The 12811-nt window shown below is 43.7% G+C and overlaps 1 protein-coding gene across 2 annotated transcripts in view; it reads left to right on the top strand.

The window, feature by feature from the left end:
- LOC119167635 (uncharacterized) overlaps positions 1 to 12811 on the top strand; it is a 78706-nt gene that overhangs the window by 31092 nt on the left and 34803 nt on the right. For both annotated transcript variants that reach the window (XM_075865992.1, XM_037419142.2), the window contains exons 3-4: positions 5020 to 5359; positions 8821 to 8910. In XM_075865992.1, coding sequence (XP_075722107.1) covers positions 5020 to 5359; positions 8821 to 8910 — 430 coding nt within the window. The remainder of the gene's footprint in view (positions 1 to 5019; positions 5360 to 8820; positions 8911 to 12811) is intronic.

Below are 12811 nucleotides of genomic sequence, written 5' to 3'. Positions count from 1 at the left end.
CAAGAAATATTTTTGCCAAAAGTGGCTCTCTCGCTTTTTCTCTGTACTCATTCTCTCACCCTTTAAAGTTATTACATCCCACGCCGATCAGCACATGTGTTTGGAGAGCAAAGCTGAAGAGGATGAAAAGAGCATGCGCCATTATCATGACGATGATAATTTTCTACCTACGATGCATGCCTAACCGTGAGCATAACAGCTCTGCTGTAAATTTAGATTTTTGAGAAAATAGGCTAGAAAAAATTCTGTCGCCCTTGTTTGTCTTTGTTGTGGCCTCACAGTAGCAACTGCACTTTCGAAGCCATCCAAGTGAAAGACCAATGGGCCCGTCAGCCCTCTGTTTCCAGGCTACAGCTGCATTATGTCCAGTGCTCACGCTGTTTCTGCGGCTGACAGACCAGCACATCTCACAGCAAGATGTTGCGATTTTCCTTACCTTCACTTGAGCTGGGCAACGTGTCACTGACTGAGCTAACAATGTCGCTGTCAGACAAATCTTCATAAGTTTAAATGTCACTCTCAGCGTTTGCCAAATGCAGACCCCCTTGTTGCCACCTTGTTGCCCCAAATGTCTGCAGCCACTGTCGTCATCTGTTTCGTTGTCTGCATCCAGTTCACTGGGGTTGACTTTTTGGGATCGCACAACACACTTTGCATGTGTGTGGAATAGTTCTCAACAGTGTTTTACCTTTTTATGTTGCTAGAGATGTGCGAGCAAATTGATGGTACTTAGCACATTTATGCACTCAATCTTGTGACTTACTATTGTAAAAAACATCTTGTCTTGGCACTTCACCTTTTTGGTGTGGCTGCTGGTGAGGATGAAAACTTTATGCCATGGTTCGCATTCTGGCATAAAATTCACTTGCTAGATCGTACTGGACGAACAACCACTTCCTGGCCATTTTACTGTTGAGAAAAGTATTGTGTGATGGTTCAATACAAGGGAGGGTTGCACAGCATGTTTCGGGCTAATGAAATACATTCACATTGTGAAAGAGGGTGCACGATGATGAAAACTGGGCTTTTACACTGCTTTTATGTAAAATAAGTACATGGCTTACGTATTTGCCAAGAAAAGGGAAATGTGTTAATGCATCAGACGTTCGTTTGTTGTGTTCTTGATACTTTTTATAATTTAGCACTCGGGATAAGCTGGACATTTCTTCTGGTGCAGTGAAATTCAAATAATCTAGCTTTTATTGTATTTCCTCATGAGCATATTGAACAAGACAAGCTCATTTGTGGGCTGGTTAATGTGTGACCTTGTAGATGGCAGCACTGACCTGCGCCTGCTGATACTTTTCCTTTCAGAGTTTAACTCTCTCAATTTTTTTTTCTGGCAAGTGGTGTTGTTTTCAAAATTGTCGACAAGAGTGGCGATGTGGGCTTGTTGGTGAAACATTTGAAAGAAATTTGTGTAGCGCGAGGCGAAAAAACGAACACGGGAAAGAATAGAATGAGAAGACAGAGCGCTACTATCAACATGTTTATTTTCGACCTCAAAGCTGCTTTTAAGCCATAATCGTCAGGCGACCAAGCAGATAAGCACGTGTAATTCAGATACATGCACGACAATGCCATCTACCTACAAGAAAAAACGATAAATAGGACAACAAAAACCTCACAGATAAAATTGCGTATCACTGCGTACGCAGGAACGCCAGTTCCTTGGGTGACAAGGCAATTGAAGGCTTGCTAATACAAACATCTCCAAGAGCATCAATAAGTTCGGCTATGATCAACCGAGTCATCTCATCCTCATGCCGACCAACAATGATTGTACTCTGGAACAAAGGCCGGCAGCCACACGCGTGAATGTGAAGAGCGAGAAAACCTTCTGGCGGCAGTTTATTCGCCTTGTAATTGTGTTCTCTCAATTGCTCATTCACACACCTACTGGTTTGGCCGACATATTTTTTCCCACATGTGAACAGAATAAGATAAATGACGAACGAAATGCACTCCACAAATTTTTGTGTATGCCTTTTTGTGCACAACACCCTTTCCTCACGTGACGGATTCGTCAGCACACACAATTTCCCAAGTTTATCACGTACTGAAAATAGCACACTAATATTGTCCCGAAGTGCCACTTTCTTAAGATTATGAGACAGCTGGTGAACATATGGAATTACGGCCGTGCGTCTTGATTTTGCCGGTGAATCGACATGAACATTAGATTGGCTTGACCTTGCACGAATCCTTTTCAATTCTTTTTCCGCAACTGAAACTAAAACATGATCCGGATAGCCCGATCCTTGCAAATGTGTGATCTGATTATGGAAACTCTGCTTCATAAGGTGCGCACATGACTTGTTCAATGCGTTTTTGAGGTCGTCGCGACAGCTCTCTTGGTTAGTTTGAAATGACCGGAATGAAATGGGAGTAAAGCTTTCTGAGCACGCGGATCATAGCACCAGCATAGCAGGTTGTCAGAACACTGAACACTTAAATCTAAAAACCTTATTCGTCCGTCGCTAGGCCATTCTACTGTCACTTCAAGGGGCTTAAGACCATCACGAAACACATTCAACACACTAGTACTCTCACTTTGGATTTTCCCCCGAGCTGTCAATGAAAATAATAAAATCATCTACATATCGGAACACTTTCTTGGCCGTCGTATCTGCGAGACGATATGCCACAATTCTATCAAGTTCTGCCAGAAACAGATTGCTCAAGACAGGCGCGACGCAAGAGCCGATACATATACCCTGCTTTTGCAAAAGAATATCATTGTTCCATTTAATGAACGTCGAAAGTAAGATAAAATTCCAACAAGGTAAGAAAATTATCAGCGGATATACCTGACTCAGATGAAAACTTAACTGCACCAAATTCATCAATGCTACTTCCAACACATTTTAGCATTCATCTGAGTCAGGTATCAGTTAGTTTTTGTTAGTTAGCTTTTAATTATTGTCAGAGTGAAGAAAATTGTCAGAATGATAAAATATACAAACGGTGCCTTTTTTTTTCATTATTACTGATGATTACTAGAGGGAAGCTTGCCACGGACACTATGGGCTTCTGTGGCTTCGTTACTCTTATTTGTCTTAAGTGCATGTGACAGTTAATTTAGTTCAACGTGCTATCGGCCTCAAATGAAACTTGAACAGTGGCAAGTCTTTGTGATGGTATAGTGTGCGCCGTCAAGTTATCATGATTGACAGGCATGCATATATTTGCAGAGCTGCCGAACAGGATGCGCGTGCCTCTCAAAGGTGATAAGTGAACGGTGCGCACTATACCATTGTGAAGGCTGTTAAGGTTTCATTTGATGCGGATAGTACAGTAGAATCTCAGTGATATAAAACTGCGACAAATGTGAATTCGCCAAATTCCCCAGCCAAATCCCACTGTCCGTGGGGCTAAAGTTTGAATGTTCCCAACAATTTTAACAATTTTTCTAGTCACGGCAAGTGATATGAACATTAATGCCGAAACAGTCGATTGAAGGCTAGAGCAGCATGCCCGAAGCTTCGAAAGTGCGTGTGCGACCAGCGCATGCACTGTCTTCTACAGGGCATGTGATTGTTGTTGCCACAACCGCTGTGGCCGAAACCATGGTCGTTCATGACACGATCATGTATGGCAACGACATAAATGACAGAACTCTACAAGTGTGCACACGTTCAACGCTGGACCAGTCAAAGAAAGCAACGCTGCTTTCAGCAAGCTCTATGGACAAAACTGCGTCATCTGCAATCATAGATAGCATAAAACGACCTAGTTTGAAGGTACGTGCGCAAGCAGCACATGCAGATTGAAAAGGGAACTACCGTTTGCCACAACCGCTGCGCACAAAACTGTGGCCGCGGCGCGCTATAGCGATCTACCAGCTCCGAGGGCACGTAACTAATGCAGTGGTAGATTAAAAGCAGTAAGGGTGTAAAAAAGGCTAGAAGCGGTATGGCATTCCTGCCCAAAGAATCTAGTAGCGAGCAGTGCGTTGACCCACGCTTTCTCGGCAGCCATCTGCGCCTTCCTGTTCGTTCACGTGTGTCCCAGGATGACATGCGCGAGTTGTTTTGACGGAAATAGATTTTGCTAGCTGTTTCGATGACGCGAAATTGCAGGAGTATTTGCGCCCCCCCTTTGAGACTTTCACTTTAGAGGGAAACCCTACCCAAGCGTGTTCGGCCACTGCACACTCCAAGCAATTATAAAGCAACAGCGTTGATTTGTGCTTGCAATCAGGACCCCTCTCCCTCTTTTTTTCTTGATGTTTTTTTGTGTGTTTGTTTTTTCCTGAGAAAAAAAGGGGGGAATAATTCAGTGCAACCCCTCTCACCCCCGTTGCAGAAATCTCCCATATTCAGAATCCCTGAACTTGGCAGGTATGCATCAAGCAATACTGAAAATGGCTGTGAGTCGACAACTCTGAGATTAGTTACGTGAATTTAGGACACGAAATGCCCAACATCACTCTTTTCAATTTTTTCATCTGTCAAATAATGTGCTCATGCGGCACGCTGCGTTGCCGAGATGTTGATGTGCTCCGTTGTTGTCAAAACTTTCACAAGTTACATTTGTTGATATGTTCTCTCCATAGACATTCAGACACATCTGCATGATTATTATTTATTTGTGTATTTTTATTTACCGTAACTGTCTGACAAGTGGCATCCTGAGTTATCTCGGATTGGCCGTGAAGGTGTCAACACTATCCTAGCACCTGCAGAGCAGAAAAAGGGGAGGACTAAAAGCAACACAGCCCTAACATCTAACAAATGATCTGTTTTACCAAGCTGCGCGAGTGAAAATTCGAAAACCATGAAGCAACACACGCAGGCATTGGTTCCTGTGTTTTTACTTGTACTGCTTCGTAAAATAAAAGAAGTAGAAAGTCAGAAAGTAGAAAATTAGCTCTGCGTCCATACTGTGCCCTTGTGTCCTGTTCTTTCTGTGCGCTACAGCAGTTGAAGTGCAATGCCACTATGTCCAAGCGCACATTCTCTCAGGTTAATAGTATTTTGCGATGACATCCTCATAGAATAGAGGTTTCTGTTTCAGGAAACGCACAGCCCTCAGCCACCCCTGTGCAAAGACAGAGACCACATCCGCGAAGAAGAGAGGCAGCAACAGATTGACGATGCCCTCGATAATTACAAGCTGCAGTGTTTGCCTGTGGGCGCAAGCACAGATCTGGAGCAGAGGCTGCTGGCGATGGAGAAAGAACTCAAAAGACTGAGACAAGGAGAAAACAGTGAAAGACCTGCGGCTGCAGTCTGCAATGGGTCCCAAACTGCCTATGCCGACCTCGAAAAAAAATACGAGAGGGTGCAGACAGATCTTGCGAATCTGAGGAGTGACCATGTGCAGCTGAAGAAACGCTTTCGAGATGGAAATCGTTGTAAGTGCCCCTTGAATATCTCAGCGGTGGTCCGACTGCACCAATCGCACCGTTTTGCTACAATTTCACATCCCTGCACCTTACTGCACACATTTGAGTACAGCTTGCGCCAACTGCGCCAAAGGTTACACGGCATCGAAACGTTTAGAGCCGAAAAATATTTTTGATCACAAGGAATACTATAGTTTCTTCATAATGCAACTGGTGCCTTCTGCTCGATCCATTGCAGCAATGCACCTTGTCATTATATTCAGCCTATAACCTAAGGCTCCGTGCCGACGCGTGTGTCTCCAAAAGAAGACTACCTGGCTGGCAAATCTTTCTAAATTATTCCCTCCCACTTCTTGAAAGCCATGCTCACTAGCAAGCTCTGCACGGCTATCATTATTAATATTTTTTTTTACAAGTTGTTCGATGACGAATGCAGAGTGGCGTTGTCACGAGAATTTATCACTGTTCACAGACTACCTTACTGCATTGTTCGAGCGGTGGCATTCGTTAAGTTCAAACTGGCATGCAAAAACTGTAAATTAAGGAAGCAAAGCGGAAGTAGTTGCATTAGTCTCTGCAGCACTTAGTAAACCCTAAGGTGGATCTGAGAAGAGGGGATGTGAGCGTTCGGGCATGCCCCCCCCCCCCTAAAGAAAGATAAATAACTGGTGGCATTTTTTGTAATGGCTTTATTGCACCTGTCATTCACAGAAACCGTATGTGTTATGCTTACCTTGTTACTAATACCGTATTTACTCGTGTAATGAATGTGCTTCTTTTTTTAAAAAAAAAATCAAAGCAAAGTTGGCGGTTCGTTCATTATGCCGGGCAAACTTCATGCAATCTTTTTTGGCATGAGGGATAAATGTGGTAATGCAAAAGAAAAAAAAGTTTGGTCGCATAGTCTTTTGCAATCGACGTACGCGTACACTGTTAGGAAACAGCTTCTTTGTTTCACTTCACTAATTTTCGGTGGTTGAAGGTGCTATCTTCAGCAAGCTGTCCCCACGTGGCCTGCACAGGCCATAGAAGCGTTTGGCGGCTATCTTTTCTCGCAACCGTTTAACTGCATCAGTCGTATCTCCTGTGATGTCGAAGGGCGCCCAGAAGTGTGCGCTACGACGCATTTGGTCAACTTAGTGACAACCTTGCACAACGACCGCGCTGCCGTCATTGACACTGTAGCAAGTAACCAACATTGCAGCAAGCAACCGTCAAAGAATCAAAATAATCCATCAATAACAAGAATAACAACAAAATACAGCCACTGCCTCTCTGTCCACATGAGAAGTTACTGTAGAAATGGTAGCCTGTATCTTGCGTTTCGGGGAGTACACGCAGATAACAAGCACGTAGAGCAAATAGCAACTGAAGCGAGCATCGCGGAAGTGCTACCATGTTGCAGAAGTAGCCACAATGTTTTCTAGGCGACGCTTAAGCGATTTTTTTTTTTCTACTTTTCCAGAAACCCTCGATGCGATGGCGACGAATGGCCCCTAGCAACAGCCATGGCGACAGGAAATCCTGTCGTAATAGTGTTACAGTAAGAAATACCTAAGCCAAAAGAAGTAACTTAGTTACTGTTACCTAGTTTCTAAAGGTAACTTCATTACTGTTACGTTGCTGTACTAAGGAAGCCATGTAATACATGCAAAATGATAGGAATGAATAAAGTTTCCGAAAGGCGGGGATTTTAACCAGACTGGGGGAACTGGTATGCTGCCCTACACAGGGGAATGGGGTTTACCAAAAACGTGCAAAGAGGTATGGTAAGTGCTTAACGATTGAAGACAACGGGCAATAACCATTGACATTTATTACCCATGTTCCTCAAGGTGTACAAGACTTGTTCGAAGAGTTTTGTGTTGGCTAAGCACACAAACCGTTGGGACACGTGTTCGCGAAATCCAAAGGCAACACACTTGTGCATGATCAGTGCTGCATCATCTCCAAGCACGATGCAGAGATTGAAAATCGACATAATTACATCAACGAAACAGCACCAAAGGGTCAGAAAAGGACTACAAACGAAAATGTTGCTCATGTCAACTATGCAATGCGTTTATAAATATGTCAGGAGCGTAGCCAGGCCCCGCCGCGGTGGTCTAGTGGCTAAGGTACTCGGCTGCTGACCCGCAGGTCGCGGGTTCAAATCCCGGCTGCGGCGGCTGCATTTCCGATGGAGGCGGAAATGTCGAGGCCCGTGTGCTCAGATTTGTGTGCACGTTAAAGAACCCCAGGTGGTCAAAATTTCCGGAGCCCTCCACTACGGCGTCTCTCATAATCATATGGTGGTTTTGGGACGTTAAACCCCACAAATCAATCAATCAGGAGCGTAGCCAGAAACCTTTTTTTTTTTTATTGGGAAGGTTTGAACCTTCCCCTGACTACGCCAATGTTCGATGGAGCTTGTTCAACACTGCTGGACAAGGCATAGCTTTGACATAAATAATGCGCAATGTTACCTCATGAAAAGAGATGACAATGAAGAGGGAGGACTTCTGGAAACGTTTGCAACGTCGTGTGTGACTGATGAACGTTCATTGTTTTTTTTTCTCACACTGAGCTGCTCAAGGTAGACTTGTGAAAATCAGTTACACAAAAGTTTTAAATGAAAATGATTCGCATACGGCCTTTTGTTTTCAGCCGTTTTGCGTTGCTGTTTTAGCCACCTGTTAAACACGATTAACTAGGAGCCTAGGACGAAAGAATGTTCCAACGGCTCATCAAGAATTATGCTAGAAGCTTAAGTGACAAAATATATATTTGCCATCCTTGACTGGCCGTTTCGGAGCGCTGCGTTCTCGTGAGAGAGAGAGAGGTTGCATCTTTTTCCTCTCCTCAGCCCCTCCGTCTCTTTCAGGAGAGTGCTCCAAAATGACCAGTCAAAGATGGCAATTGTGACGAAAAAAGGGAGGGGAGACGTGAGCTTAGGAAGTTGTTCAGTTGTAATGCGATTGAGGAACTGCCACTGCAGGATTCTGTAATGAAAAACAGGTCGAAAAAAAAAAAAATTGACTGGAGAAAAGGGGGCATGTTCGGACATTGTTGCATATTTTAAATGTACCAAAATGGGCAAGGGGGCACACAGGATATTATGGTAGCTTAGTATGAGGGCAGTCTCATGTGCATGAGTATTGCGAATTCTGATACACTCAAATGTCGTTAAAATAAAGCCATGCCTGCCATTGAACTTCATTATATCTGAAAATTTGTTATAAATGTATATTCATAACTTTGCTTTGTTGTGACAACAAAGCTATTCTTCACTTACTTCGATATATCTATGTTCATTTTATTGAGGTTTGAGTGTAACTTGTTCTTATCAGGCAGGTGAGCATCTGTCAATGTGATTTGATTCTTAGTTAGAACTTCCGATCGACCAAGCTTGCTGTGTCCATCATCAACTTTAACGCACCTCTGACTTTATTGATGCAATGCATTTCTCTTTTTCTTTTTCCAACTTGAAGCCATTCTTGAAGCTGACGGGGAGAATCTGGAAAGCAACAACTCGGGGTACTATGTAGTACGACATCGAACCCCATCACCGCAAAGAAACGGTAACTTATTTTTTGTGTCATTCCCAAGGACGATGTGATGTGTGTCACACTGTGAACCAAACTAGGAAAGTTCGTAGCTCAGCTTTGGAGGCATTGCCGGTAACCTAGTTTAGTTTCTAATGCCAGGCTACCTAAGAGCTCCATAATTTTTGAGCTCTTCGGACATCATAAACGGCTTGCAATTGAAACCGGCACCATGCTGGGTGTCATGCATAATCATTATTCTAAAAAAGACATGCAAACATAAATTCCTGGCCAATATCAATGCTGGATGCCACTTGGAACACCAGTACAACTGGCACACACGCAAAGCATTTGTAATGGCTGAAAAAAAATTGCTTGTAACAGATTTTGGGTTGGGCACATGTTCACATGGGACCAACATATATTAACCCCTGAAACTGACTTGGTGCATTCTAATTGGGTAATTACATTTATTGAGGTATTTTTTGGGCCACTATATTCAATTGTTCGGCAAGGGCCAATTCAAAGTGGGAAAATTTCTATAAAAACTTGTAGTACACCTAAATTGCTCATGCTGCTACTATGGTGCTCATGCAGCATGAGATCGAGTTCATGACATTACTAGAAATCAAATTACTGTTCTGTGTGTGCTGTGCTGAAGGCCATAAAACTTCCTACTAGTACACTAGGGGGAACTGTGGCACTAGTGTCTATGGGAGCTGCAATGCTTGGCGCTTCAGTGGGCATGAGAAATATGGGTAGTACACGGATTCGCCTAGTCTTCATACTTTGCGTTCCTTTTGACTTCACATGACTTGAAGCTGTTTTGTCACAAAACAACAATCGGCAAATGTTCGGCAGTTACGCTTCTCCCCCTTCACTTAAAATTTTAGGCTTATCTTTTCAAATTGGGTCATGAAGTCTGAAACGGATTGTTATTTTCTTAGAACAAAACACAGCAATAAATAAAGCCACATGTGCGTTCGAAGCCCGCAAGCACGAAGACTTTGCAAACTTGTGTACAAGCCATCATTCCCATGCTGTCTGAATGATGGCGGCACCAGTCCTGCCTGGGTAATTTTAGGAAACTGTACTGTAGGTCGTGCATGGGTGTGGCAAGTACTGTAGACTCTTGTTAAACGTAACCTGAAGAAACCAGGAAAATGTGTTCTGTTTAATAGGAGTTTCATTTGCGGAGAAATAAGCATGACTGAAGAACTCAAGGAAGAATCCAATCATGCTATAAGAAGTTGTTCTATTAAGGAGCAGTTCCGTTCAATACATTTTTGTTTAGTGAAAGCTTACTGTATTTCGTTAGCTTAATGCAGCAATGTTGAGCCGTTTTTTTTTTTTCTGCGATTTGTGTCCATTAACTATCACCAAGGTGGACTAGTTGTGCTGCATAATTAGGCGGCTATGACAAGCGGTGTGGCTTCTCTGGGTTGTCTTCCAAATGTGTGCAATGTGCTTACAAACATGCCAACAATGCTATAGCTCACACACTAAAGCCAAGATAGCTGTGAATGCTCACAATGGCGCCGTTGTTGGCACCAAGTCCTACTGGAGTACGGGGCTGCCATTGTGCCTTCGTGCTTTTTCAGTTCACCTATAATGGCATAGCTGCCCTTGCGCTGGAGTCAAAATCATCGGTTGGCTAGTCTCTGAACTTTTTAAAACAGGCAAAAAACCATTTGAGGCAGATTGTGGTTTCAGACACCTGGCTAACATATCGATATGATTAAGGGCCAATCCAATACAGCAATTTCTTCTCGCTGTTCAGCCTGTTCACCACCAATCCAGCTGCATTTGATTTGGTAACTGGCAACTGTCCGCGCGCTAGAAGCAGCGAACTTTGGTAGGCTGCATAGGTTAGTCAGCAGCTGGTCCTGACTTCCAATCGCCAAAAATCTACGTGCTCAGCCAAAATGGGAACAACCACAAAAACTGCATGCTTTGTGTTTGATAATCGACTAATAGGAGCCTTGCACACACCTATATTAGATTGCCCATTTGCCAACCACAAGAACAATTGCGAAAAGATTGCTTGTGTCACAAGGTTAAAGCAGAGATTAGATATGTGAGGTTTAACATGCCAAAACCTCCATATGATTATGAGAGATGCCGTAGTAGAGGGCTCCGAAAATTTCAACCACCTGGGGTTCTTACACGTGCACCCGAATATTAATAAAGCAGTGATTGGGAGCGACTCTGATTGCAAGTCCGTGATCGTTACAGTGCCTTTTTTGGCATAAGCGATTTCATCGCATTGACATGCTCTGTTCCAGTGTTCAGTAAACTACACCACTTATTGTGCTTAATAAATTGGAAACCGAATAGCACAATAAGCAAGGTTTGATAGTAACAATGTCATTTGAACTAGGCAGTATTAGCAAGTATCTTCATGTGTTCTAATGATTGTTAAAGGGCCACTACCAGGTTTGACAATTTTGAGCTGACAAGCGCGATGCGTAGATGAGGCGTTCACGATCACGTCTGCCAGAATTTGCAGCCCTACGTGCCGCGGAAATGGGTTGAATTTCAAGATAAACGCTGCTCCCCCTCCCTTCTGCTGGAACGCGCCCAGAGAATGAGGGCATGACGTGCGCATATGAATGGCCCTACGTACATGGCAATGCAGTGGCGTTGGTCCTCTACATACACTCTAAAAAAATAGCGAGTAAAGAGGGTGTCTTTTTGTCCCACAACAATAATCGTCATCTATATTCCGTTCCATCCTTGCGCTATCGCCCCGCGCCCTGTACATTCCGGTCACGATCGACATGCCCATTATCAGGGTTACATTGCATTCTCGATAGGAAAGTGGCCAGCGCCGAGTTTTCAAGAAAGGAAGCACATGCAAGCCTGATTACGATTATTGTTGTGGGACAAAAAGACACCCTTTTTACTCGATATTTTCTTAGAGTGTAGACAACTATGCTCTGAGGTTGCCAGCTGTGCCACGTGACATGGCGAAAATTATTCACCACAACCTGCGTAGTTTATGTAATTGATTGCTTGAAGAGATTAATAAATCTTGAGATGAATAATATGACGCAATAAGGGAATGTGTGTGTCTTTTTTTCCATATGTTCCCGTGATTGCAACGAGATGCGGGGCTAATGTGCCGGCGTTTTGCATGCGTTCGTGTCCTCGTGGTCAACGCATCGAGCCGACGACAGCCGTGGAAGCGAAAGTAACGGGTTCGCGCACTCATTGTCTTCATCTATTTGACTGCGTCTAAGCCAGCGTTTCTAAACCATCCCGCAGAAGCAGGCAGTAAACCTAAAAAAACTCTGGTAAAAAAAAAAAGCCGTTCACGTGCACGAGGGTTAGGCTTGTTCGGGCACGTCATGTGCACGTGACCTCTTTGTCGGATGCCGGAGAGGGTAGGGAAGAGATTTGGCTTACGAAGGCTACGCGGAGCAGCAGCAAGAGTTTTAAGCTCGCCTCCTCTCATCCTCGTTTGGTGCTGCTTCAAGAAAACAGTTTTCTCAGCTCGTAATGAACCGATTCAAAAGCTTTTTGTGGCAAAATGTTCCTCATCAGACACCCAACAACTTCCGCGTACTAACTGAAATTTGGTATGGGGCCTGGCGAGTGGTCCTTTAATGCCTTTTTTGGGTCACAGTCAGGGATAGTGTATCCGCACAGTCTGTAGTAAACCCAGTCATAGTGCATGCAATTTCAGTAGTATGGTCAAAATGATTGCAAGGCTTTTGTTTCCAAAAATCATTAAAAAACCCATCCAGAGTGTTTTTGTTTTTCGAAACGCATGATGGGCTGTAGTTGGTGTTGATCAAAAGAGCAAGGAGAAACAGCTACACTGTGGGATTGAACTCACACATATGTGGTTAAGGGTTTTTCCCGACTAGTATATAGGTGTAAGTTTGAATTCCATTGTTAGTTAATCATGTTCGTTGACCTTGTCACTCAAAGC

Source organism: Rhipicephalus microplus, chromosome 6 (assembly GCF_043290135.1).
Source record: "Rhipicephalus microplus isolate Deutch F79 chromosome 6, USDA_Rmic, whole genome shotgun sequence".
NCBI lineage: Eukaryota > Metazoa > Arthropoda > Arachnida > Ixodida > Ixodidae > Rhipicephalus > Rhipicephalus microplus.
Note: the sequence above shows the minus strand (reverse complement) of the source record. Positions and strands in the feature narration are given on the sequence as shown.